The sequence below is a fragment of the Phodopus roborovskii genome, unplaced genomic scaffold (genome assembly GCF_943737965.1).
Source record: "Phodopus roborovskii unplaced genomic scaffold, PHOROB, whole genome shotgun sequence".
NCBI classification, from domain to species: domain Eukaryota; kingdom Metazoa; phylum Chordata; class Mammalia; order Rodentia; family Cricetidae; genus Phodopus; species Phodopus roborovskii.
This window is the reverse complement of record NW_026126625.1, coordinates 5,534,798-5,561,964: the sequence shown is the minus strand read 5'-3', so window position 1 is coordinate 5,561,964 and position 27,167 is coordinate 5,534,798. Positions and strand designations below refer to the sequence as shown.

The window sequence follows — 27,167 nt, the reverse complement described above, 5'->3', positions numbered from 1 at the left end:
TAGATAGCAGGGAGACCACGCATCAGCCCACCACCCTGGCAGCCTCTCAAGACCGCCTCACACACTGGGTACCCCGAATCACCTGATGTGCTTCCTTTCTGGCCCTCTGGAGGGGTGTGTGTGTGTGTGTGTGTGTGTGTGTGTGTGTGTGTGTGTGTGTAGGGGGAGGTTATGGAGTCTGGTCCACCCTACCCTTGATGGCTGTGGATATTTCAAAGCAGATCCAGCAAGCTGAAGCCATATTAAGGCCTGGCCTCTGAGCACAAGTCTGGCTTCTCTGCCTTTTCCCATGAGTCCCCTGTCCCAGGGTGTCAGGCTGTGGGAAAAGAGAGGGCAGGAGGGCACAGCACGAGCAGGTGGGCAGGGGCTGCAGAGATGGTGGTATTCTCATTACTGGCCAGTGGAGAGGGTCAGCCTGGGCTCCCCCTGGGCCAGGCCACTGGCGGCCTTCACACCTTCTGTCTGCCTGTTGACAGGACAGGCTGCCTCCCTCTGGGCAGAAGGTGTTAACTTGGGAACTGGAGTGTGCAGGGGCCTCCAAAACAGACAGCAGAGGCTCCTCACAGCCCCAGAGAATACTTGGAGCAGGAGCCAGAGTGAAGGCAAGGTGTGTCCCTGGACCAGAGATGGAAGGTGTCCGTGGGCTCTGAGTCAGCCTCTTTTGGTCCTGGAACTGATGTTTGATGTTGAGCACAGCCCAAGAAGCCTCCTGCCAAGGCTTTGTCTGGCAGAGCACCACCAGTGTCATAGGTAGCCCCAGAGATTGACAACCACCAGGGCAAGGCCGCAGAGATGCCCCGGGTCTGGGTTTCTCTCTGCCAGGCCTCAGAAAAGCCTGGTCTGATTTCTGATTTCAAATCCCATGGTCTACCCCACAGGGTTGTTGCCCATGGAGGTGTCATTTCTCGAGTAAGGCCACTAGAGCCAGATCCTAACCCTGGGGCACCTGGCTTTGAATTACAGGTTGGGGCACCTGGCTTTGAATTACAGGTTGTTTATTACACTAGGGCCAGGCCTGAGGGACAAGTGGCTGCTCTTAGGTCAGGAGGAGGGAAAGGACTGTTAGGACCTTAGGTCAGCTCTGCGTCTGGGGGTGACCTGGTGACCTGGAGATCAGGAAGGCAGTCAGGGCAGGGCTCCATGGTAAGGGAGGGCCTGATATTGTAGATTTTCTATTTGTAGAGGGGTTGCTGACAGCATAAAAATTATGAGTCAGACCTGGAAGTCTAGGGCTGGGCAGGTAGGGCCAGGGGTGCTAGAACCCAGGTCAGGGTGCGGGAGGTAGAAGAGGGTGTGGTCCAGCTGGATGGGGAGTTGATCTTAGGAAGGCAGTGGGATCCACAGGATTTCTTGTGATGGGAGGGGGTTGGAAGGGAAAGGGGACCCTGATTACACCAGGCGGGCACCGGCTGGAGCCAGGGCAGGGCAGGGTCCAGGAGGTCTGGGCCAGGATCAGTGCAGCGTGTGTTGAAGGGTGTGAGCGAGAGCGCTGGCTGGGGAAGCAGAGAGGGGCTGGGGTCACGGGCCTTGAAGGAGCTGTTCCACAGCTGGGACCCAGAACCCACCTTCTGCCTTCTTCTGCCCAGAAGGATAAGCCAGGCAGGGCAACAAGGCCTAGTGGAGGCAGCTCCTACCCAGGGCCAGCAGAGTCTGGGTTTGGGACTCACCTACAGCATCTGTGAAACAGGAGATGGAACCTGCTCTACTCTGCCAGTGTTGCTGTGGATGTACTGGGCACCTGCCAGGGTTGCAGTGGATGCACTGGGCACCTGCCAGGGTTGCAGTGGATGCACTGGGCACCTGTTGGTGTTGCAGTGGATGCATTGGGGCACCTTCCAGGGTTGCAGTGGATGCACTGGGCACCTGCCAGGGTTGCAGTGGATGTACTGGGCACCTGCCAGGGCTGCAGTGGATGCACTGGGCACCTGCCAGGGTTGCAGTGGATGTACTGGGCACCTGCCAGGGCTGCAGTGGATGCACTGGGCACCTGCCAGGGTTGCAGTGGATGCACTGGGCACCTGCTGGTGTTGCCTTGGAGAGGCAGGGGTGGAGGTGGGGTGCGGTGGGGAACAGGGAGTGTCCACTTAGCTGGGTGTCAGGAGTTCCTTCTCCTCTCCCATCTCATCCCTTTCCCTTCCCTCTTCCTTCCACTAAAGTGATACACAAACCCTCCAGAGCAGTAGGAAAACACTGGGGAGAATACGGGCCCCAGGTCTACCCACCCAGAGGGACACTCTGTGGTTATCTCCACATCCTAATGGAAGGCGGTTCACCTCTGCTGGACAGCAGCACCAGCACCAACACACAGATGCAGGTTCCAGGGGACCTTGCACCTTCCTCCACTGCTTTCTGTTGGTTTAAGACAGCGTCTCAAGCAGCCTTGCACATTCCCTCTTAATTCTAAGTCTCAGCTACGGAGATTAAAGGTGTGTGCCACCATGCCTGGTTGGGTTTTATTTGTTTCATATTTTAAAATATGATCCCAAGTGCCTCAAGCACTCTATAGCTGAGAGTGACCTTGAACTCCTGATTCTTCTGCCTCCACCTCACAGGTGCGTAAGCCAGAGGCCAACCCTTGCTCTCTCCTCCATCTTGTTTGGAGACAGGATTTCTAACCCAGAACTCTGGGATTCAGCTAGACTGACTGACCATAATGTCCCGGGGTCCCCCTGTCTTCACTTCCCTAGTGCATGGTACACGATGACGTGCCTGGAGTTTTCTGTGAGCTCTAACACCGGTTCCCATGTCTGCAAGTACTTTGCTGACCGAGCCATCTCTGTAGCCCCTGGCATTTCTTTCTTTCTTTTCTTTTTTTTAAAAGTAAGGTTCTAGTATATTTTCCACTAAATTTTTTTCCCAAATTTTAAGGAGACCAACAGGATGTTGTGAGGTTAGATGAGATATTCTATCCTGCAGGAAAGCTTGAGCTCAAGAGATAAACAATTTAAGAGCTTCAGGAAGTCCCTAAAACTAACCAGCCGCACCAGGTCCTGCACCCCTTATAGATAAGTTATAAAGACTGAGAGACACTCTCAAACAAGCTAAGCTTTAGGAGAGGCTCTCTTGAGCCAAGCTGCCTGCAAGAAATGAGACATCTGAGCTACCTTAAAGAGGCTCAGACCACCTGTGTTCCAAAAAAAGAGACGGACACCAACTCATAAATTGTGCAACGTGGTTGTCTAGAGTCCATACACTGTCAGCCGTGCGGGAGTGGGCCTTTGGTGATGCAGCTGTGGCTGGGCGACATTTGCGCTCCTGAAAACAACAACAACGTGGGAGGGGGCATGCCCAGCTTGAGTGTGAAAGTCAAAGGACGATTCTACCGTGTGGGCCCTACAGATCAAACTTAGGTCGTTGGACTTGGCAGCAAGTGCCTTCCCCCACTGAGCCACCTTTATGGCATTGTATTTCTCTAGAAAAAGAAAAAGTAAAAAGTACACCGAGATACAAGTCACAATTTAATATTTTGTATATTACATTTCTAGTTTTTAAAAAATGTGAATCTATAACCTAAAAATTTCCAAGTCTGTCACTCCAGGAGGCTGAGGCAGGAGGATTTCCATGAATCTGAGCGATGCTGGGCTACTGAATGATAGCCTGTCTACATACACACACACACACACACACACACACACACACACACACACACACACACACACTTTTCCCTGTCTTTGTTTCTGGGTGGGACTTGGAGCCTCACCCATCCTAGATGTTTGCTTTTCCCCAGTGTGGAGAATCCATGCCAGGACCTCACTCATGTGAGAGAGGCCTTTTCAGGATGAGAGGCAGCCCTTTGGGAACCTTGTTTGAGTGGCAGCTCCATGACATAAATTAGACTTGTGATGCTACAGCTGCCACAGCATCGTGTTTCTGAGGTTCATACAAATTGTAGCTTGCATCCCATGTCATACGTTTTTTTTTTTTTTTTTTTTTTTTTTTGCTGAATACTATTCCATGGTCAGTCTGGACCACATTTTTATCCATTGGTCTGTTGGGGCCACTTGAACTCTTCCCAGTGTTTATGATTTGAATAGAGATGCTCTGAACATGAACGTACAAGATCTGCCCGAATCCCTGCTCTCTCTCTTTTCCTCCACACTGGGCTTTGTTTGCTTGTTTCAAGACAGGATCATAAATATTCTAGGCTTGCTTCAAGTTCCCTGTATAGATGAAGGTCATCCAGTGAGTTCCCACACACAGTTTATGTGGTATTGGAACTAAAACCCCCATGTAAGGTTATTCTGTCACTGAGCTATACCCTCAGCCCTGAAAAATGATTTTAAATTTGCACACATGAGCCAGGCATGGTGGCACACATCAGTAATCCCAGCATTTGGGAGGCAGGGCTAGGAGGACCAGGAGTGTTGGTGAGGCCAACCTGGATCACATGACCTTGTGTTAAAAAAGAACAATAGAGTGCACATGTCAAAAAATGCAAAAAGAAGAAAAGAAAGCTTAAAAACTATCAGTAATCTAGAGATGGAGTCTCCTTGTGAAAACTAATCTCTACAATCAAGATTCACATCTCTCTTGAAATTTGAACCCAGACCTATCTATCCCCTGCCCCCAGCATAAGTACTACTTGGTAATGACACAGCCAGTGGTATGTACAACATGGTCCCTAAGATCATGTGGTAAAGCTGTGGCTACATCAGCTTATGCCACTGCGTTCTACATGGCGACCAAACTGCCTGTGTCATGTTTGGAGGACATGAGTGTACCCGATGAGCCTTGAGGAGTCTGTCTGTGCGATCATACATATGCACACTATACACCCTTGCAAAACACACAGCATCACAGGCTGCTGCCTGTGCAGAGCTGTTTCACGGGCTTGAATTGTCTTGGCATTGCTAGGATCCACAGTCTTAAACAGAATGGAGATTTCTGCATCTGAGTTTGTCACTCAGCACGCCCACACCTGCCCCTTTACTCCTTTCTTGTCAGGACAGGTTCCCTTTCAGAAAGGCTGGGTAAGATGCCTGGGAAACGCCAGCTCACTCAAGCTCCAGAGGTGGGTGGCTGAAGCCAGCAGCCAGCCTGGCCACAGCATGCCTTCCCAGGGACTGGGATAGAACATAATCTCGGGGGGGGGGGGGGTGAAGAAATCTCCTGGGTCAGGCCCAGGGCTGACTCTGGACTCATCTTGGAGAGGAACCTCCGAGGAGTCATGGTCAACTCCACCAGATCCTTGGATCTAAAAACAAAGTGATGACCCCATGAGGCCCTTCTCCTCCTTCTTAATCTTGTGGTAGTCTGAGCTCCAACCCCTTCCCCTGTTTGTTCTGTAGCCCACTTGGCATGGCCAGACTCTTTCCAGGTAACTGTGCCATTGAGACAGGGCCTTAGAGCTAGCTGAGGGCCTTGCTGGCCCCTGGAACTCGGTGTGGGACCCTTGCTCCTGTCTCTGCCTGTAGACCACTTGCCTGGTGCTCCACTGCTGTGGGGTGGGTGGGGGAGGGAATGGGAGGGACCGGAGTGTCCCAACCCGCCCTGTTGCCTGGGTAATGCCCTGTTGCAGCTTCCTTCAGGCATCTCGATGGTGCTAGGGATCTGAGGAGCCCCACAGTCTCACTCCTCACGTTGGCGGTTGAACTGGGTCTGAAGATCCTCCCAGATTGGCAGGAACAAAGAATATCAGGCAGCTGGTGTGTAGAAAGAACTTCAGCTTCAGGGCAAAACTTTTACTTTGTTTGCTTGTTTGTTTATCTGGAGATAGGGACCCCAGGCTAGACTCAAACCAACTGTGTAGGTGAGCATGACCTTGAACTTCTGATCTTCCTGCATATATCTTCCAAGTGCTGGTACTACAGGCATATACCACCAAGCATACCTCTTTCTCTGCTTTAGCTGGTATGTCCCTGGTTTCTCTTCTCATTTCTCTGGGCCCCTGTCTTGCTTTGCTGGTGGCATATAAATACATTTTTTTCTCCTGCAGGTTCACACAGACCATCCCACAGGCATGGGCATCCTCTCATGTTCCCAACATTTCATCCCACCTTAAAACATAACCTCTGATAATGGTTCCAGCAAAAGTCTAGTGACTGAGGAAGGTTGGCCTGGGTAGGTTTAAAGCTTCTCCGATGTTCCATGTTTCTAATCTCAGCACTCAGGAATCTGAAACAGGAGGAATTCCCCAGAGTTGAGGCCTGTCTAAGTTGTATAGTTTGAGGCCATTCTGGCTTCCTAGGGAAGGGGAGACCTTGTCAAAAAAAGCACCAATAGCTTGCAAGTGGCTGTACATCGCCCTCTACTGGCAGCATCTGGGAATACAGGAATGTAGGCCCGCCCAGGAGCCAGCAGAGGGCTCCACAGGCTGAGTTGATCCATTCAGATTGAGGAATTTAGGGGCATGCCACATTTCCTGCATTCATATGTGTTTGTGTCTTTGCTTTGGGAAAGTTAGCTCAGATCCTTAATCCTTTTATATCTCAATTTCTCCTGTTCTCATTCTAAGGTTCAGACCCACCCCCAATTTACCTGGATGTGGCCATGAATCATAAATATGACACCCCTAAAGAGAGAGGTGATCTCTACTCTCTCAGTTTTAGCAACCAGCCTCAGACCCACGGGGCTTCTGGCATTTCCTCTTGAGCCTTTCCGGGGGTGGGGAGGGGTGATGTGCCAAATCTCTTTCCTCTTTTCCCACCCCCACCCTCCTCATCACCCCTCTGCTGCCTGTGGCTGCCACTGGCTGAGCATCCAACTGGCCCAGGACCAGATAATCAGATTACCTTAGGTCCAGAATAATCTATTCCATATGGTGTGCCAGGTCAGTGGCTCCAAGAGCGGAAGGTGTGAGGAGGAGGCAGGTGGGGGTCTGGTTGGCAGGGCTCCCTTGGGAGCCTCAGGAACCTCGGGGAACCTTATCAGGCAGGGTTGTGGGGTGGTTGATGGGGAATGGGGGAGAAATGGGGAACTCTGCTACTGGGCCTTCTTAGTAGATGTGTCCTGACTCATCTATCTATGACCCAAGGAATGAAGGTCCCAGGGGAGGGGAGGGACTGGCCACTTTAGTGCCTTTTTTGTCTCTGGATTGGGGGTGGTACTTTCGTTATTTTAAAGAGGTTTTCAAAATGTTTATCATTATTGTATGTACAGGGTGTTTGTGTACACACATACACACACACACACACACACACACACACACACACACTTGTAGGCATACCGGTGGCTGTCAAGGACAACTTGTGGGTCCCAAGGATTGAGGATTGGATTCCAGCTGCCTGGCTTGGAAGCAAATAGCTTTCTTTACCTAACACTGAGCCCTCTCATGGTCCTGAGGTTTAATATTCTTGGATTCTCAGATGCTATCCTGCAGAACTTCTGGCCCATGTGGTCCTGCCTGGAAGCCTCTTTCTTCCCATGTCTTCTTGGGGGCTCTGAGATGTGAAGTAAGGTCTGCTGGGGATTTGAGGGTCACAAGAGATTAGGGGTGCAAGGCAGGCGGTTTTGCATAGCACCTTTGATTAACAAGGGTGTGTCAGAGGGGCTGGCCGGGAAATGAGGGCTCTCCCTGCAGAGTGGGTGGGAGTGTGGAGCCCAGGCTCTAGCATGAAGGCTGAGGTTGGACCCTGAGCCTTAAAGATCCCCCTCCCCATCCTGCCTGCCCCCTGCCCGGGCTGAGGCTTGAACTTTCACCTCTGTTTTGGTGGGGTGGTGGCAAGGCCTCATTTCCCAGCTTTACACATTGGCAACCAGGGGAGGCTCGGGCCAGGGGAGCAGAAGCCACTGGCTCTGGCACTTGTCAAAACACAGTCCCCGAAGTGTGAAGGCCTTGGCCCAGCAGGGAGGCTGTATGGGCCAGTGCAGCCTGGAGAACTCATTAACTCAAAGCAGCTCCCAAGAGCCCACTGAAGACAGTGGCCAGATAAGGAGATCAAAGGGGCAGAGGCAAGCAGGAGGCTCTGACTGTCCTTGCCAGCTGGGCCCCTGAAGTTGTTTCCCAGAGAACACAGGGACAACAGGGGGGACAGGGCAGAGAGGGACTCCACGTGGCACTTCAGTGAATTAGTATTAGGACTCAAGACTTTGGGGATGGGGTTGAGACAGGACCTGCCATCTGCCCCGCCTCTCATGAAGTCCTGTGTCTGTCTGCTTCACCACCTCACAGACCCTGGGCCTTTTAAATGTTCCCTCATCACTGACATGGCCACCTTATCCTGCTCCCTCTCCAGTCCCCGATCCCTCCGTGTGCTCAATGTTAACAATTAGGATTCAGATCTGAGGCTTCTTAACAAAGAGTGCCTTCCCCTCACCCCTCCCTTGTCCAAATGTGTCTGGCTAACTTTGTACTTAATAAAATAGACCTCACTTCAAAGTGCTCGCTGTTAACAAGAAGCAATGCCAGTTTGGTCTGGAGCAGGCAGGTAGAGACGTCTCAGAAGCGGATGGGCCGTGCCCTCTGGACCTGGACACCTTTTCATTTTAAACTACAAGCATCTACTGTATTTTCAAACTGAGACCCAAGGCCTTTCAGTGAATTTTCTCAATTTTTGTCTATACTGTAAAATCATGAGCACATGGGGATTGGAGGGTGTTTGGGACACTCAGGTGTTCTCACCCCTCCTGCCTGTGGGGACCAACCGTATCCACCCCCACCCTGCCCCAGCATACAGCACATCCCTAAATGCTTGTTCTAGTGTCAACCAAGAGGCACACTCCTGGAGGTCAAGGTTCTTGTTCAGATGGGGGTGGGCAGGAAGGCATCCATTTGCCACAGCTCAGGAGGGATGGCTCCTGTGGACAGCTGCAGGCAGAGAAGGAACCTTCTGGGACAGGCACATAAACAAGTTCACGGCCTGGGCCTCACTTCTCCATGCCCCAGTGGAGAGGAATACTGCTTCTCGGGGTGTGACTGTGGGCATGAACCTTCTAACAGAAGGCAGAGGGAAGGTTGGAGAAGTGTTTGAGGAGGGGATGGGAGTAGGCAGAGATTCCCAGAGAATCAGGTACCAATCCTCGAGGTCTTCACTGCTACAAACCATCACCCATCTAGAAGACGTGTGGGGCACCTGGGAGATCTGAGGTGCCATTCCTCTGAAGAAGAGATACAGAGGTGATGCCAGACACCAGGTACTTGGTGGCCTGGCTGGAGAAGAGACAACAATCCATAAACTATGTACCAGGTCAACAACATAAACCCAACTCATGCCTGGGGTGCTCGGCAGGCAACTCAGATACTTTGCCTGGTGCATCCTAAGCAAGTACTCTACCAGCCCTACCTTTATTATTTTGAGACAGTCACTAAGGTAGCCATGCTGGCCTTGAACTTATTGGTAGCCTAACAGGGCTTTGTGGGTCTCCTGCCTCAGCCCCTCAAGTCAGCTGATCCCAGATCTGCCCATCGGGCTGAGGGCCTTGGTTCTGAGATATGCCTCACACTCACTATGTAGTTGTTTTTCGGTTTTCTGTGTGTGCGAGCTTCTGCCACATTTTGTATGCTGCACGCACGGTAGTGCCCAGAGGCCAGAAGAGAGCAGTGCCCTGGGACTGTAGTTATGACACCGTGCGGGCGCTGGAAACCAAACCTGGGTCTTCCGGAAGTACTGTTTGCTTGAGACAGGGTCTCTCTGTGTATCCCTGGCTGTCCTGGAACTCACAGACATCCACCTGTCTCTGTTTTCCAAGGACTGGGATTAAAGGTGCATGCCTCCACCACCCTGCTGAGCAGCCAGTACTCTTAACCTCTGAGCCTGGGATCTAGGCCAAAGAGAATTTTGATCTTCTGGTCTTTCTGTCTTTATTCTCCAGCGCTGAAGTGACAAGCCAGTGCCACTCCAGGGTTTCCTGGAGGCTAGGCAAACACTCTACCAACTGAGACACACCCTCTAATAGGTTTTTTGTTTGTTTGTTTGTTTGTTTTTTGAGCTCAGGATAGCTTCAGATGCACTTTGTAGGCAAGGTTGGCCCCAACTCCTCATCTTCATTTTTCAAGTGATAGAATTACAGGCCTGTGTCATATACACAACTTCTTGAGACCGTGGGTAAGCATGTTACATATAAGTAGGGTCTGCTTTTTATTTCTCTTCAACTTTAGTTCCCAACCAAGACCCTCCATCCAGTACTAAACAGGTGTGGTAAGAGCAGACATCCTCAATAGGCAGGCATGGCAGCTCACAACTGCAATTCCAGCATTCAGCTGAGGCAGGAGGATCAGGAGTTAAAGGACAGCTAGGTTATGTATAGTAAGTTCAAGACTAGCCTGGGCTACATGAGACCCTGTGGGGGGGCACTAGAGAGATAGCTCAGCAGCAGAGAAGACCATTTGTTGCTCTTGACGAGGACCCAAGGCAGCTCACAATTGCCTGTAACTCCAGGTCCTGAAGAATGTGACACCTCTGGCCTCTGTGGGCACCAGCTCAGATAGATACATACATAGGTATGTATATATAAAATCTTAGAAACTAACAAGTAGCAGGTAGCATCCTATGAAATAGTGAGATTGCAAGCCTGCCATGGGCAGGGGAAGATTTTTGTTTTGTTTTGTTTTTTTTTTTCTTTTTTGGAGACAGGATTGCATGTAGCCCAAGTTAGCCTAGGCTACATATAGCTAGGACTGACCCTGACCCTCCTGCCCCCACCTCCGGAGTGTGTCACCACACCCAGCTCAGGGCTGTTGAGTTTTGTCAAACACTAGTCACAGGAGAGCTGGGAAAATGCATCAAGCCCTTCATCTTGCCAAGACTAGGAATGACTTGTAGGGTAGGGCAGCAGGCCTTCCTATTCCCCCTGCTCAGACAACCCAGCAACCTCAATAGTTGGGATAGTTTCTTCATTGTGCCTCCCACAGCCTGAACATCAAGGAGGAGCTACAGGCCACCACCAAGCTTCTGAGGAGAAATGGGCTACAGTTCTCTCCATGTCTAGAGGTTCCTACCCTAGTCCACAATCGGCTGGGAAAAAAAAAAAATTGTGTAGGGTTCCTAATATATGAAGACATACCCTAAACCTAGGAGCTGGACTTCAGTTCTCTGAGCACGGTTCTTTCAACTTGCAGGACTTGTTCAACGCCCTGGGCACCACAAGTCATAGGTGCCTGTCTTTGTGAGGCCCCAAATATGGCCCAGGTAAGGTAGCCTGAACCAAGATCCTGCACCTTAGAGTGCCTGCTCTTGGTTCAAAGGGTCAGGCCCTGCCCCCACTCCTGGCCCGAGCCGGCTTTGATGTGCTGAGTTCTGGAAGGGGCCACTTCACACCTTGGGCTCGGGATAAAGCGGCAGCGGGACCACTGGACAGGCCTCCGCTGCCATGGCCCAGCCCCTGTGCGCGCCGCTCGCCCAGTCCTGGATCCCGGGTCCCGCTCGTCGGCCCCCGCTGATGCCTTCCGACGGGGACAGCGTCTGCTCCCCGGCCTGGTCCTCGGACCCGTGGGACGGAGCCCAGGCCGGCAGCCCCGCACCATCGTGCGCCCGCCCGGCCCGGCGCGCTGGGATCCCGGGTAGGCGAGGCTCGCACGGCAGCCGCCTGGGTAGCGGGCAGCGGCAGAGCGCCAGCGAGCGCGAGAAGCTGCGCATGCGCACGCTCGCCCGCGCGCTGCACGAGCTGCGCCGCTTCCTGCCGCCGTCCGTGGCACCAACCGGCCAGAGCCTGACCAAGATCGAGACGCTGCGCCTGGCCATCCGCTACATCGGACACCTGTCGGCCGTGCTGGGCCTCAGCGAGGACAGTCTGCGGCGACAGCGGCACGCGGACGCGGCGTCACCCCGTGCCTGCCCGCTTTGCCCGGACGGCGGCCCGGCTCAGGCGCAGGCGCAGCCGCTCGGTCTGCATCTCAGGCCGGCTGCCTGCAGCGGGGTGTCGTGGGGGTCCCCGCCCGCCTGCCCGCGACCCCGAGACATCGCAGAGCCCTGGGACCCATCGTTCCCGTACGCCGGGACAGACACAACATCCTTGGAAAGGCAGGAGATGGAACCCAGCCCCTCGCCTCCGGTTAGTAGCCGCTTCCCCGCGCCGTCTGGGTGGCGCCCCCTGCTGTTGGCGGCGGTGCACAGCACCACGGTGCGGAGCTCACGCGATCTCCCTAGACAGCACCCCCGCGTTCCCTGGGTGCCCAATCGGGGTGGGAGGCGGGGGACCGGCAGGGATTAAAGTTGCTTTGCTCGCTCGAGGAACCTGGAGCGTGGAGCAGATGAGCGCGGACCTGGCACTGGGGCAGGTGTTGACTTCGGCGCTGTTCATTCTTTCCGCAGCTCTTCAGCAGCGATGTGCTGGCTCTGCTAGAAACCTGGACGCCGCAAGAGTGGCCTCCAGCTTGAACGATCGAAGGGACAATGGATGACTGACACCCCGTCTGAGCACAGTGACTTTTTCTCTTGCCTCCGCACCTTCGAAGCGAGTATTTCCTGGAAGAGGCAGGCACCAGCGATACCAACGTGGGCACGCCCTGCTTGGGAGGAGGGACCCATAGGGTAAACGCTGTAAAACTGAAGCAGGCACGATACTCTGCTTGGTGTGTATTTATTTATTTGTGAATAAACCGTTTGTGCTGGTGTCGTTTGGTGTTTGTGTGTCCCGTCCGTCCCCGGTCCCGTGTCGTTGCCCCTCCCTCAATTGTCAACATCTATCTGTGGGTCCGTCTGGAAGGAGTGGAGTGGGGCTTCGTGCTCTCAGGTGGCAGGAAGTAGTTCATCTTTTTTGAACTTAGGGAGAAACTGGATGAAACCAGAATACTTATGTAGGAAATGCAACTCCGTCAGTGTCTTTTGTGCCTTCCTTGCCTTTACGTAGATTTTACAAAAGCATAAAGGTCAAGACTCAGGCATAGGACTCGGGCATTGGAGCGGTCAGCCAGGGAGGATAGCGCCCTGTCTATTCATTCTGGGCAGCTGGGGTGTGTGTGTGTGTGGGAAGACTTATCCCAGCAGCGCTAGAGCTCTGTCCCATGTGGCCGGGAGATAGACATGACTTCAGTAGGGGAGTTTTCCTTGGAGGCCTGGTTAGGGTGAAGTGAAGGACTTGTTGATTGCTGACCTGTGCTGGTGAAAATCAGACCAGAAATAAGCAGCCGAGAAGAGAGGGCACCTGGAGCTCGTGGAGAGAGACTGGCATCAACCCACAGGGGAGGAAGGGTTCACGCTCAGGGGCAACAGCTCTCTTTCCCCCTCAACTGTCAGAAATTTGGACCTCAGCATTTGTTTTATTTTTTTTAAATAAGCATTTTATTGAGATATATCACAAAAGTCAGATTTTTTAAGTTTTTGTTTTGTTTTGAGATAGAGTATCATTCAGCCAAGGGTGGCCTTTAACTCCTTGACCCTCCTGCCCTCACCTCACAGGAGTGCTGTGGTGACAGATGTGTGCCACCACAAGAGGCTTTAAAAAGTACAAGTCGAGGGTTTGGGCATATGCATAGAGTTGTGCAACCATTCTCACCAATTTTAGAGAATATTTTTTTATCACCTCCAAAAGGAAGCTACTGGCCAGATGTGGTGGCACACATCCTTGATCCCAGCACTCAGGCGGCAAAGGCTAGGATAACAGTGAGAACTGTCTCAAAAAAGACTAAGAAAGCAGCAGCAGCTACTCATTAACCCCTCTACCCATTAGCCCCACCCACTCCTCACTAGCCAGCCCCCTGCAGTAACACTTTTTATCTCTAATGAAATTTATCTGCTGTAAACATTTCTCATGTATGTATGTATGTATGTATGTATGTATGTATGTATGTATGTATATGAAATATACAGGCTGGGCACAGGCCTTTAATCCCAGCACTTTGGAAGGCTAAGGCAGGCAGGTCTCTGGTCTACATAGTGAGTTCCAGACCATCCAGGGCTAGAGAGTCTGTCTCAAAAAACAAAAACAAACAAGCAGAAAGGACATAGAGTGTGTTTTTGTGTGTGTGGCTTTTTTCTGAGTATGTTTTAAGGCTCACCTAGATTGGGGCATGATGATGAGCTTCATCCCTTATTACCCAACACCACCTCCTTCATAGGCTCATTCACCATCATCCATTCGGGTTTGTTTCAAATCACCTGGGGGATCTTTTCCAGAACTCTGGCTCAGGCCAGGAGGGGAGGTCATGCTGAAGGGGGGGGTCCTATTCTGCAGCGTTGGGGTCCAGGCCTGAGCAGTTCATACAATAGCTGGTGTTTGGCTGCAGAGAGAGTGACCCAGAGGAGATTGCCAGGGGGTGGGGGATCTCACACCTTCACTGGCCCCTCCCTTTTCCAATACTTCTAACCCCCTTTGACACTCTCCTCCCAGTACCTTAACTGCTTCAGGACAGGAAGAGTCTTCCTGGTCCCGGAGCCAACCCACTGAGGAAAATCTATTTGCAAAGTAAAGGCCCAGTGTTTTAGGATGGGGAATTAAAGTTATTAGCAAGTCTTTTCACAGCTAAGTGGAGCTCATTGGCCAGCCCCTTTCCCTGCAGAGGGCCTCTCCTCTGAGGGGCCTGGGAGCAGCCCACTGTTTATTAGCACCTGGGTGTGAATTTTCATTAACAGGTCCCTGCTAATAGTGGCTGGGACACAGGATTGTCAGATAGAAAAGGGTCGCCTCCCACTGCTCCCAGGTCCCATCCCCCCTTCCTGGCCCAATCAGCACCTGGAGCAGACTCCCAAGTGAAGACAGCAGTAGCCCTGACCCAGGAGGGCACCCCCAAGCCTGTCACCCCGGTTCTCAGCCAACCTCAGAGGTATCCCAATCACAGACCCTACAGATGCCAGCTGTCTGCACTGGGATTGACTCCAGGGCCTGCTTGGGTGCTAGACGGCATCTCAATTGCTTGAGTCCTCTGCAGAGTCTGGAGAGGTCGAGACTGAGAAGCTGGGCTGGAGCACAAGCACACAGGCTCCGAGCCAGGGCTGTCCACTCTGAACCCCCTGGCCCCAGCTGCCTTCCTTCCAGTGGGGGAGGTGCTTTCCTCATCTGACTTGGTTGGTAGAACCTGGGTGGCAGAGGACCAGTGAAGGACCAGCGACTGCAGAACAGCTGTGGCTGGTCCAACTGAGTGCCCATTGACCCAGACAATGCCTTGTTAAGTCCCTGTAGCTGCAGAGTCCCTGTGAGAAGGGTGTGGTGCCTGCTGCTGCCTGTCCGGTGTGGATCAGGGGGCAGAAGCACAAAGAAACAAGATGCGTTGTTGCCTACCATGAGGCTACTGGGGGCCTGGACAACCACACAGCTGGTCAACAGACCCAGTGGCACACTAGCACTGCACAAACGGGCCACATAACATAAACTCCTAGGGCATCCTGGCCGGGACTGTGGACAGCTGGACTAAGTGGGTGCTGATAAGCCAGTGTTTTAAGGAGCAGCAGTCAAGCTGATGGTTTAATAGTCAAGCCAGGAGAGATGGCTCAGTGGTTAAGAGCACTGGCTGCTCTTTCAGAGAACCTGGGTTCGATTCCCAGTACCCACATGGGAACTCACAACTGTCACCTCAGTCACAGTCTATAACTAGAATCTGACACCCTCTTCTGGCCCCTGCTGGTACCAGGCCAGACAAACACTCAGGTTACACAGGAAGAACAAAAATTAGTATTTAAGCCATTGTTATCTGAGGACATAAGAGGGCTGCCATCTGAAGGCAGGGCAGAGGAAAGGGGGTGGCGGCCGACAGTGTCCTCATCAGCAGATGATGGATGGTTCCTGAGCAGGCTGCAGGGATGGCTTAGCATCAGATAGAAGAGAAATGAGGTTGACGAGGCCCTCGGACTAGCTGCGTGTGGTGAGATCATGGGCTTTCTGGCCACACATGGGAAATAAAGTCCATCTACGTGGGTGAGACCAGAGAACCGGAGGGTCAGCCTCATCTAACCATAAAGTTTGGTTTGTTCACTGGGCCAGACCTGATGGCTTTATCTACACCTTCCCTCTGGTGCTGGCCACACTGAAGTTCTGTACCAGTGTGCTGTGTGCATCACCTGAGCCCTGCTCTCCTCTTCATGTTCCCTGGGCCTCTGTGAACCCCCGGGAAAAGCCTCTCTTGGAACCACTGGCTTCCTCCTCAGTGGATGGCACAGTGGAGCCTAGCTAATGCCTTGAGCCCTCATGGCCTGGAGGGGGCTTTGCCAGGTCTGGCTCCTTCTTGCTGGTTCTCTTTATGGAAGCCACACCTAAGTGCTTGGAATTTCAGGTTTCCTGTTCCCTTCTACACAGGGATAAAGAGGGCCTGTGTCACCGGCAGACATGACAGAGTCGTCATAACTGCCAGGACACCTTTCATTCACCTTTCCTCACCTAGCTCTCCCCACCCCCTTGACAGTTTGAAGTTTGGGGGAACAGACCTCCATTGTCCCTCCAGGGATAGACATGCACCACAGACCTGTGTCACCTACATCCTCATATGACCACATTGGGCCAGCCAGAGGCAGGCTTCGGACTCTGCTAGAGCCTGAGGAAAGGGACATGAGCTGTGTGTTCTGTGTGCATCCCTCCCCGGGCTATTCTTGTGCCCTGGGTGTCACGGATGCTGTTTGTGCCTGGGTACTGTGTGTGTCATGGTGTTCACTCCAGCTGAGAGCCTAGCTGAAAGGGGCTAGGACTGAGGGAGATGTGGGGAATTCACAATTCACTTTGCCTCCACACTGTTCCTGGGGCTCCGGAAGTGTTACTCACTCGGGCTAGGTATCTGGCTGGTAGGAAGGTTGATCAGGCTGTTGGAGATTGTTCCAACCAGTGTAATCTGGGGCTGCACTCCCCTCTAAGTCAAGGGCTCTGAGCACTGGGGAGCTGTGCTAGGTCAAGGCTGAAGTTCCAAGGCTCCTGCTTCATCTCAAGGAAGAGAGGGAGGGAGGGAAGGAGAAGGGGGATGGGAAAGAGTAAGGAGGGAGGGAAGGGGAAAAGGAGAGAAGGGATGGAGAGGGGAAGGATGGGGAGGGAAGGAGAGAGGGAGGGGGAGGGGAGAGAGAGAGGAATAGGCAGGAGAGGGAGGGAAGGGAAGGAAGGAGGAAAGAAAAGAAGGAAGAGGAGGGAGGGAGGGACAGTCGACGTGGGTGGGGGGCGGGGTTGGGGTTGTGTGGTGAGTTCTCATTCCCATTGAGAGATAGCACAGTGTTATCCGGGGACTTTCGGATGGTCGATGTTAGTGCCAGCCAGGGCAAAGCATGTGGCCCAGGAGAGGAGGTGGATGCGGGTATCACAAAGCAGCAGCACAGATCTACAAGGTCGGTCGAGACCCAGAAGGGACCGACCCCTGAGTTAGCCTAGGGCCAGGCTGGGAGGTAGCCTTCTGCAGTTCTCAACATGACCACATGGTGTCCTCAGAGAAACAGACACTTCCCTGAGCAGCAGTTCCCCAGGATACCCAGCCTCCTCTAGCGGTCTGATCCGCCTATGAGGCTGCCTCCCAAGTCTGTGCGGCCTAAGGTTATCCCACCACTCGCCTCCACTCTTCTGGCCCTCCTTCATTTTCTTTCTTCTGGGGCACCTAAGCCAGGGCATTGGCCATGCTAAATACACACTTTCCCACTGTGCCACACACCAGCCCTTCAAAGAGATTGTGTGAAGAACTGCTTCGTGAGTGTGTGGGAAGAAAAGGGGCCGCAGGGTGGCTGGCAGGCTGGCTGGCTGTCTTACTTCAGGAAGTGGCTCTCCTAGGCTAGTGTCCTTAGTAGACTTGGGGGATCTAGAGCTGGCCCGGCTGGAGTCAGGGTGGGTCGCACACAGCAGCTGCCAGTCTGTTTATTTGAGTGACATATCTAACCTCCATGGGCATTTAGTACTTGAGGGTCCCCACTGGCTCCGTGGACGTGCCAAGCGTTGAGTGTGGCTCTGTTGCTGTCTTTCTGCCTTCCAGTGTCCTGGGGAGTGGCTGTTGAGGCGGACACTCCTTCAGAGTCCCAGGGTGATCACTTCTTCCAGTTTTCTTTCTGGAGAATAATGGAGTACTTCCGCAGCCGTGTCCACTGCTCACGCCCTTTCATCTGGGACTTTGCCAGCTTTTGGAAACTGAGGGCCACAACAACCAACAATGAGAGCTGTCACCCCAGCCACCGGGTCCCCTGGTGCCCTGGCTGTCCCTGAGCATGCAGGTGGGAAACTCTTGGAAGATGGCACATGCCTGACATCAGCAGGCACCCGGAAGCCCTTTCCGGGAGCAGCAGGCCTGCCGCCCTAGGGCACAAGCACATGGAGGAGAGTACCAACAAGACACCCAAGGGAATGGCTCCGCCTTCTAAAGGAAGGCGGTCACACCTGCTACACACAGCAGGGCAACATTTAGTGACAGAAGCCAGTTCTAAAGCAGAAACTGTGACTCACGTCTACAGACATCTGATGTCTGAGGTCGGCTTTTAAAAAGGAGAATCCAGGGCCTGGAGAGATGGCTCAGAGGTTATGTGCGTTTACTGCTCTTACAGAGGACCCAGGTCTGGCTCCCAGAACCATAGAAAAGCTCACAATCACCTACAGCGCCAGTTCCGGGAACCTGGCCACCCACAGACACTTGTATGCATGCAGCACACAGACAAGAACACACACACATACACATAACTTTCAAAGCTTTCTTTTTAAAGAGAGCTGATAGGAAACAAACATCAAGGCCTGGGGATTTGGCTCAGCAGCAGAGCACCTGCCTAGTATTCCCAAGGCCCTTGTTCCCATACCCCTCAAAACAAACAAACAAACAAACAAACTGTGGTTGGAGGGATGGCTCAGAGGTTAAGAGCATCCTCTGCTCTTCCAGAGGTCCTGAGTTCAATGCCCAGAAACCATATGGTGGCTCACAACCATCTGTAATGAGATCTGGTGCCCTCTTCTGGCCTGCAGGCATACATGCAAGCAGAACACATAAGAATAAAATCTTAAGAAACAAACAAAATTTAAAAACCAAATACATACATTTGGTTGTCCTGGAACAGCTATGTAGACCAGGCTGACTTTGAACTCAGAGATTCACCTGCTTCTGCCTCCTGAGTCCTGGGGTTCAGGTTTGTGCCACCATGACTGCTCTAGGAATAGTTTTTGAAAAGATATATACAACGAATGAATGTTCAGCGCTCCTCGTTGGCTTTCTCTCTGTACCTGGCGACAGATAGAGACTGTCCTTTGTTTTGTTTTTTAAATTAAATTTTATTGCTTTCAAGACAGGGTCTCTGTGTAGTCCTGGCTGCCCCGGAACTCACTAGAAACCAGCTGGCCTTGAACTCAGAGATCTGTCTGCCTCTGCCTGGAATAAAATCCCGTTTTTAAAGGTCTCTAATATTAGCCATAGTAACCACCCCTAGGTGCCAGAGTTGGCCTCCCACACTCCACCTCCTGACTCAGGTCCACAGCCACACTTCAGAACCAGCTGGCTATGGAAAATCTTTTCTAAGGTCAGTGGCCAACCCCAAAGGAGACAGGAGACAAACCTGGCTCTATGACACTTGGTTTCTCCAAAGACAAAAGAGGAAAATTTACATGGTATGCATGTATATATTTGTATTTTTTTTCCAGAAAGGATCTTTCTATGTAGCACTGTCTGGGCTGACACTTGCTGTGTAAACTGGTTAACCTCACCTGCCTCTGTCCCCTGAGTGCTGACACTAAAAACATGTGCCATCATTCCTGGTTGACAAAGAACTTTGTGTGTGTGTGTGTGACAAGGAACTCTTAAAACTGACAGGCAAAATTGAAAAGCTGCAGGGCAAGTTTTACAACAGATTAAAGCCATGCAGACTACACTCCATGGATTTCTAACTCTGTTTCTATAGTCTGGGAAAGAGAAAGGACAGGAGAGGGAATAGGGACTCAGATGTGCCTGTACCAAACCCTAAACTTTTACCTCCGAGAAGCTGGCCTGCAGGAAGCCTAGGCCACTTAGCCAAGGAGCTTGCAGGCACCTTGTGGTGTGCGGGCTGCTCTCCCAGGAGCCCACTGGGCTCTGGTCAGGAGCTAAGAAGACAGTTGCTTGTTTGTTTGCTCATACAGGAACATACTGATATTATCTCCCGTCAAGGACAAGCCTGTGCCAGGAAGAGAGGGGAAGCCAGGCAGCTGCCACCACATGGAAAGGAAGATGTCCAAGGAAGCAAGTTTGGGGAAGAAGGTGCTCTGGGGCTCTAGGCTGAGGAGCAGCCCTCAGCCTGGAGTATGAGTAGGCTTCCATGTTTCTGAGTCAGGAATCATGTAGAGGGGTCGGGGTGATTTCAGGGACCCAGAGAAGGCAGCAAGGGACAACTAAGGCAGAAACTATGGGAGACAGTGTCATCCAAAGTAGAAGCAGCTGGGTCAGCCCAGAGTGGCACTGCCGCTATTTGGTGATGAGGAAGAAGGGGGAAGCAGATTGTTCATTCAAGTCTGGTGCTACCTGGCAAGAGAACCCCAAAGGCCCTCCAGGAAGGAACATCCTTTCCTCTCCATCACCCACACACAGGGGGCCTCTCCTCATGGTGGCAGAGAACTCATTGGTTTGGGGCAAGACATGGCAGCAAGTGGTTTAGATTGAAGCATCCCCCAAAGGCTCAGGTGTTAAAAGCTTGGCACCCAGCTAGTCTGCTACTAAGAGGTGACCAGATCACAGGGAACTAATTCAGCTTGACTGCCAAGAACAGTGGTCTGCCAGGAGGACAGCATGATCTGTGTGATCTCAGGCCCCAGTGGCAGGCTGTGTTCATGCAGGCTGTTTGCAGAAGTCCCTCTGCAGCTCTGTGAAAGCGATCTGGAGAAACTATTGCAAGTCTGAGATTTTAAATCTATTACCATGTGGGCCCTCACTGGTTCACCTAGTTGTGGTTGTTAATGATTTATTATATGAGTGTTCTGCCTGCATGTATGTATGTACACCACATGTGTGCCTGGTGCCACAGAGACCAGAAGACGGCAGCAGATACCCTGGAACTGGAGTTACAGGCATTTGTGAGCTGCCATATGGGGACTGGGAACCAAACTTGGGCCTTCTGGAAGAGCAATAATGCTCTTAACCCCTGAGCCATCTCTCCAGCCCCTGCTTCATCTAGTTTTGGAATGAATGACAATTAACTTCAGATATAACGAATAAGCAGAAAAGGCAATAGGAGACAAAAGCTCTGGGTATGTGTTCATGTGTACATATATATGTACTTGTGCATATGTGTACCTTTGTGTGTGTATTCGTGTGTGTGTGTGTGTGTGTGAACATGCACACACATGTGTGCAGACATGAGCTGACAGCTAGGGACAGGATAAAGGTATGAACATGCATGTGCTCCAGGATGCAGCATGTCTGTGAGCATTGTGGGGTTACTCTCTGGAGCCCGGGATGTTATGCCTCAGAGCAAGCAAAACAGGTTGCCCGAAGTATGTGACTTAGATACCGCACTCAGAGCCCTGTAAATGCTCCTGCAAGTCTGTCCCTCAGATAAGTGGGGAGCTGGCCTGCCACCAAGCAAATTGTCCCCTCCAGCTCCCAGAGGCTCTTCAGAGTTCTCACTCCTGTCAGGCCCAGGCCCCAATGGGCCACGATGCCATGTTGGTCCACTCTGCTGACAGCAGCCCTTTTCTCTGTAAAAGGGCCATGGGCATTCAGCCTCTGCACTCCAGCCAGCTGCTGGGCCCTTTCCAGGGAGAGGTTGGGCTGGAACCCAGGAGCTAACTTTGCTGAAAGGCAGGGAGGCAGGAATGAAGAGACCCTTCCGTTCCTGCTGGGGTTCAGGATGGTTTCAGGGTTCCAAAAATAGGGACACTAGGTCAGAAAGTATGGTCTTCCCCCTTCTCCAAGCAGACCAACCACAGAGGCAGGAAGGAAGTCACCCACATCCATCCATGGAAAGTTAGTCACAGAAACCACACTTACAAATGCTGTGGCTTGGATGTCGAGTGGCCCTAAAGTCCCATGTGCTGTAGGCTTGGTCCCCAGTGTGATGCTGTTGGGAAGTGGTGGGCTGAGTGGGAGGTTAGGTTACTGGGGATGTGCCTGAGAGGGGATTGTGGACCCCAGCCCTCTCCTCCTCCTTTGCCTGGAGTGTCATGGAGTAAGTACAGTCTTGTCCTGCCCCACGATCCCCACTGTAACATGCTGCCTCACCACAATAAGGTCCAATGGCCATGGACTGAAATCTATAAAACTGCAAGCCAAAGTAAACCTTTTCTACTTACAAGTTAATCATCTCAGGAATCTTATTGCTGGGCCAGGAAGTTGGCAGCACAATAAAGTTATCTCTGGAAACTAGGGGCCATCGAGAGAGGTCCATCTGTAAAGTGCTTGCTGTGTCACCATGGCAGTGAAAGCCTCAACAAACAAACAAACAAACAAACAAACAAACAAGCAGTGCTGGAGAGAAGGCTCACTGGTTAAGAGCAAGCATTCCCAGCGCCCACATCAGTCCACTCACAACTGCTCCAGCTCCAAGGGACCCATCGCCTCTGGTCTCCTAGGGCACCTGAAATCACTCGTACACACCCACACACAGATACACATTAGTACAATAACCCCCTCCCCCGGAAAAACCAAAACAACCAAACAGAAACGCCCAGGGTGAACGGTACCTATAGAGTAAGGCGGAGTAACACCTCTGGTGCTGGCTTCTGTAGGCATCACACATGTGTGCATGCATGTTCTTATATGAATATACATATATATGCACACACTCACACAAAGTTACATTCGGGAGCAACATAAACTCAGATAAGAGAGTGAGCATGAAACACGATCTTAATTTGACGAAAATGTCACTTGGAGTGACCAGGGGGTATCAGCAGTGGTACTGATAATTTGGGGTTGCACATTCATGTTTTCTAAAGTTCTACAATTTTGTGTGCGTGCATGCATATGTGCGCATGCGCGCGCGCGCGCACACACACACACACACACACACACACACACACACACTTCTCTGTGTCTTTACAGTGGGCTTCCCTAAGTAGCCCAGTGTGACCTGAGGTCCCCACATTTCTGCTTCAGCTCCTCAAGTGCCGAGGTTCCAGGCCTGCGCCACCATGTCTGGCTTCTGAGTTCATTCTCACAACAGTGGGAATTGACTGTTATTAATCAGTAGTTCTATTTCAGAAGTAACATTCTTGGGCTACAGTTGGGTTCAGCAGATGTCGGTGACAAGATCACTTGGCAGTCTGTGGCCCCAGGGTAGTGAGTTACTCAGACTGCAGCTGTGACTCTGGGTCTACTCCCACAGGTGGGTGTCCACTGACCTTTGGGTGAAGTGGGAAATGTCACCCTTTCTAATAAATAAAGGAAGGAGATGGGTTGAGAAGAGGCAGAGATGGAAGGAAGCAAGCTCATCAAACTGGGAGTTAATTCACAGAGCACCCAACTACTCCAGGAGCACTAGAAAGCTCCAGGCCACGGCCTTGGGCAAGCACCTCCCCACAGCCATAGCCTATTCTCACACTTGAGACTTCCATTCCCTGTTGTTTTCAGTCTGTTTGCCAAAGCAATGGAGGATTTTTGTAGAAAAGTTACAGATAGAGAAAGTGAAGAAAACCAACACACATGCTCACCGTCCCACGGTAATCAATGTTCCTTCAAATACACATTCCCGGTCTTCCTGACTCAAAACCAATCATAGTTCCTCACCTCTTCCTGTCTTTCCCTTTGGAAAACTTCCAAACCTGTTACAAGGGTACAAAGAGCACAATGCCCCTTCACCCGCACTCACCGTCCTTAGCTGTCGCTCCCTTGCACTCTATGAACATTTCCCCAGATTTCACCATCTCTTACCATTTTTCCCTTTGTCTCTATAAATACTTTCCTGGATCGTTTGGAAATACGATGCAGACATCATGAGCCTTTCCCCTAAATTTATCTAAAGAGCAGGTCCCCAGGGTCCAGAATGAGAGAGCTCCTGAGCACAACTGCCAAACCTCTGACCCGGGCAGTGTTGACAAACAGCTCCCTCTTCCAAGAACTGAGACCACGTTTCTTTCTTGATCAAGTGGCCTACTTCCTTCCAGGAGATACTGAGAGCCACTTATGCCACTCAGCACATGGTAGGAAGGTCGATGCAGGTAAGAGGCTGGAGTGCAGCTCAGGGATGGTAACTAGCCTCTCAGGCAAAGGCCCTCTATTCTTTTCTAGAAAAGGACCTTGGAAGGAAAGTGTAGAAGGTGCTCTATGTGAGAGGGCATGGGAGCTGTGCTGCCACCTAGTGGTCATATTCAGGATTTTCCCAGGCACTCTATTTTTTAAAATTCTTTTAGATTTATGTTATGTTTGAGTGTTTTGCCAGCATATTTGTGGGTGCACTACATACAGTAGTACCCTCAGAGGGCAGAAGATTATGTCAAAGTCTCTGGAACTGGGGTTACAGGCAGTTGTGAGCCACCATGTGGGTGCTGGAAATCAAACCTTAGTCCTTTGCAAGAGCCACAAGAGCTTTCAACATCAGAAATCATCTCTCCAGACCTGAGGCATTCTGGTTTTAACAGATTGGCACATTATAACTACTATTTACGGAGGAAACAACCTGTGGTGGTTTAAAATGGCCCCCACAGGTTCATCTATTTGAATGCTTGGTCACCTGGTAGTGACATCTTCTGAAGGGATTAGAAAGATTAGGAGGTGTGGCCTTGTTGGAAGAAGTGTGCCAGCTGGGGGTAGGATTTGCAAACAAGTCTTCTTGGTAGCAGCATTTTTCTTGGTTGGGATCTGTTTTGCTACAGACCAGCAGAGCCATTGCTCCTTTAAGGGAGGTTTCCTTACTCAGCATAAGCAGAAAAAACTGCAGGGCTCTTTTAAGAGGCCTCGCTAACAATTCAGTGATGTATACCAGCAGCTGGCAGTGGCAGTGACCACATTTAAGTCTAAGGACAGGATATGGGGAAAAGACTTCCTACTTTTGTTTCCACAGAAAATGAAAACCAGGCTAATGTGGTTTGATCAAGCAAGACCCCTGAAGCAGTGTCCCAGGTGATCCAACATTCAAAACAGCTGGGACAAAGCAGCCTTGCAGATTACAGCCAGGATTTCTACAGCTTCTTAGGATTCCCATGGTATTACAGCACCCCCAACCAGCAGGAAGCAGTTTGGAAAGAATGACGCCCAAATTCCCAAATATTGTCTATAAATGTTTGTTTTTATTTAAATGGGGTTGGTTATAAATGGTTGATGATCACAACCAATCTCTTTTAAAGGTAAAAAAGGGATTATGGTATAGAAATGAATAATTTGTTTTGGAATGGATTTTCATTTATCGATACAAATTTAAGGTCAATTTTGTGATATGTATATTTCTCCTCTTGTTTAAGTATTGTGTTTATATAGCCAAATTTTAAAATGTAATGAATAATTAAGTACAAATTACAGGTAGTTACCTATAATAGTCAAAACTTATAGTTAGGTTTGTTGGACATATATATATATATATATATATATATATATATATATATATATATATTTCAAAAGGAGAGGCATTCTTAAAACCTTTCAAAGACCTACAGAATATGGCATTTAAAATGGTTTAGGGTTTCTCTTGACAGTGAGACATAACTGCTCCTGACAACACCACCTGCATCAGAAAGAAAGATGGACATCGAAGAAACTCGTTATGGAGTTTGTTTCCAATATGGCATGACTAGTCATTTGGGCAAGATATTGCTCTTGTCTGGACTGTTTGACTTTATGCTGTATAAACTGAACATTCAGGACCCACAGAAAAGTGACTGATGAACCAAGATGGACAGTGCTACAGAGTTCCTGCTTCATGAAAGAGTTTGCCAGACAGTCTGCAGGACTCAGAGAAAAGTGACTGACAAACTGACAATACATGTGGACAGTTTAAGTTTTCCTGCTCTGCTGAGAAGTCTGCCAGACACAGTAGGCTGAAGATGGATGTGCCTATTTACAGAAGAACTTTGGATGACTGTCCAGGTAGAGTTGTCTCCGTCATTTCTAGAGTTTATATATTATCCTTCTGTGGTCTTTGATGGATTGAAGACAGATTGTTATGGTTATAGTTTTCCTTAGTTAGGATTAAAGATAAGTTCCATATAAGACTTTAGACTCACAAAGATAGGATAAATGATGGCATATTTTCTTTAAATCTTGCTAAATGTTAATGGACTAAATATTGTTAACTATAGTTCTTATTTGATAACTGTTTTGTTATACATTTTACTATGTTAAAGTTAAAACCCTTCTTTTTATTTTATACAGAAAAGAGATGATGGGAGATGTCATTCTGTAAATATGTTTCTCTTATTGGTTAATGAATAAAGCACTGTTGGCCAATAGGAAGGCAAGACAGGTGGGACTAGGATAGGTGGAGGATTCTGGGAAATGTAGTAGAGTCGAGATGTGATCTTGGGAAGAGAGGACTCGAGTTTGGTGATCTTGGTAAAATAAGACCATGTAGAAATAAATATATTAGTGATTATGGGTTAATATTTAAGACAGAGCTAGCCAAGAAGACATTCTAGCCATTGGCCAACAGCTTTATAACTAATAGAGTCTTTGTGTATTTTGGGGCTGACTCAGCTCCAGGCACCAGGCTTTTGGGAAAGTACGTGTAACACACACTGGGCCCAACCTCTCTCTCTCTGTCTCTATCTCTGTCTCTCTCCCTCTCTTTTTCTCCCTTCCTCCCTCTCTCCCTCCCCCCCTTCTCAGATCAAGATACAGCTCTCAGCTACTTCTCTTACCATACCTTCCCACCAAATTCTTCCCTATAATAATAACGGACTTAGCCTCTGAAACTGTAAGCAAACCCCCTGTTAAATGCTTCCCTTTATAAGAGTTGCCCTGGTCTTGGTATCTCTTCACAGCAGAACAGTGACTAGGACACAGCCCTTCTGGCATTCTGTATGCACTGTCTCACCTGCAAGCCCCAGAAGTCAGGCCTAATCAGAATGTCCACACCATGACCTGGCAAGTGGCAGGTAGGTGAGCATGGAGACAGGCTCTGAAAGTTAACCAGCCAGGTCCTATGGTTAACAATTGGGAGAGTCAGAATTCAAACCCAGGTCTGTCAGCCACTACCTCTATAACTCGGTCATTGTACTTCCTGGGGGAGAGATCTAAATAAAGAAAGGGGAGATGGCCTGATGGACTTGACGGGCACTGCACTGCCTGCATCACACTGCCTGCCTGTGTCACACTGCCTGTACCACACTGCCTGCCTGCATCACACTGCCTGTGTCACACTGCCTGCCTGCATCACACTGCCTGCATCACACTGCCTGTGTCACACTGCCTGCCTGCATCACACTGCCTGCATCACACTGCCTGTGTCACACTGCCTGCCTGTGTCACACTGCCTGTACCACACTGCCTGCCTGCATCACACTGCCTGCATCACACTGCCTGCCTG

At 50.7% G+C, this 27,167-nt stretch overlaps 2 protein-coding genes across 2 annotated transcripts in view; one reads left to right on the top strand and one right to left on the bottom strand.

Moving 5' to 3' along the window:
• Positions 1 to 11,221: 11,221 nt before the first annotated feature.
• On the top strand, positions 11,222 to 12,489 carry Mesp1 (mesoderm posterior bHLH transcription factor 1). Its single transcript, XM_051206627.1, has 2 exons — positions 11,222 to 11,928; positions 12,189 to 12,489. Exons 1-2 carry the CDS (start codon positions 11,248 to 11,250, stop codon positions 12,252 to 12,254), a joined length of 747 nt encoding a protein of 248 aa, XP_051062584.1. The 5' UTR covers positions 11,222 to 11,247; the 3' UTR covers positions 12,255 to 12,489.
• Positions 12,490 to 17,636: 5,147 nt separating this feature from the next.
• Positions 17,637 to 27,167, bottom strand: part of Wdr93 (WD repeat domain 93) — a 44,446-nt gene continuing 34,915 nt past the window's right edge. The window contains exon 18 of the mRNA XM_051206630.1: positions 17,637 to 17,895. Within this exon, the coding sequence (XP_051062587.1) occupies positions 17,796 to 17,895 (100 nt within the window). The 3' untranslated portion in view covers positions 17,637 to 17,795. The remainder of the gene's footprint in view (positions 17,896 to 27,167) is intronic.

Excerpts from the sequence above, each read along its gene's own strand:
- Mesp1 (XM_051206627.1), top strand. The coding sequence starts at position 11,248 with ATGGCCCAGCCCCTGTGCGCGCCGCTCGCCCAGTCCTGGATCCCGGGT. Across the intron at positions 11,929-12,188 it reads AACCCAGCCCCTCGCCTCCG|CTCTTCAGCAGCGATGTGCT; the intron begins GTTAGTAGCCGC and ends TTCTTTCCGCAG.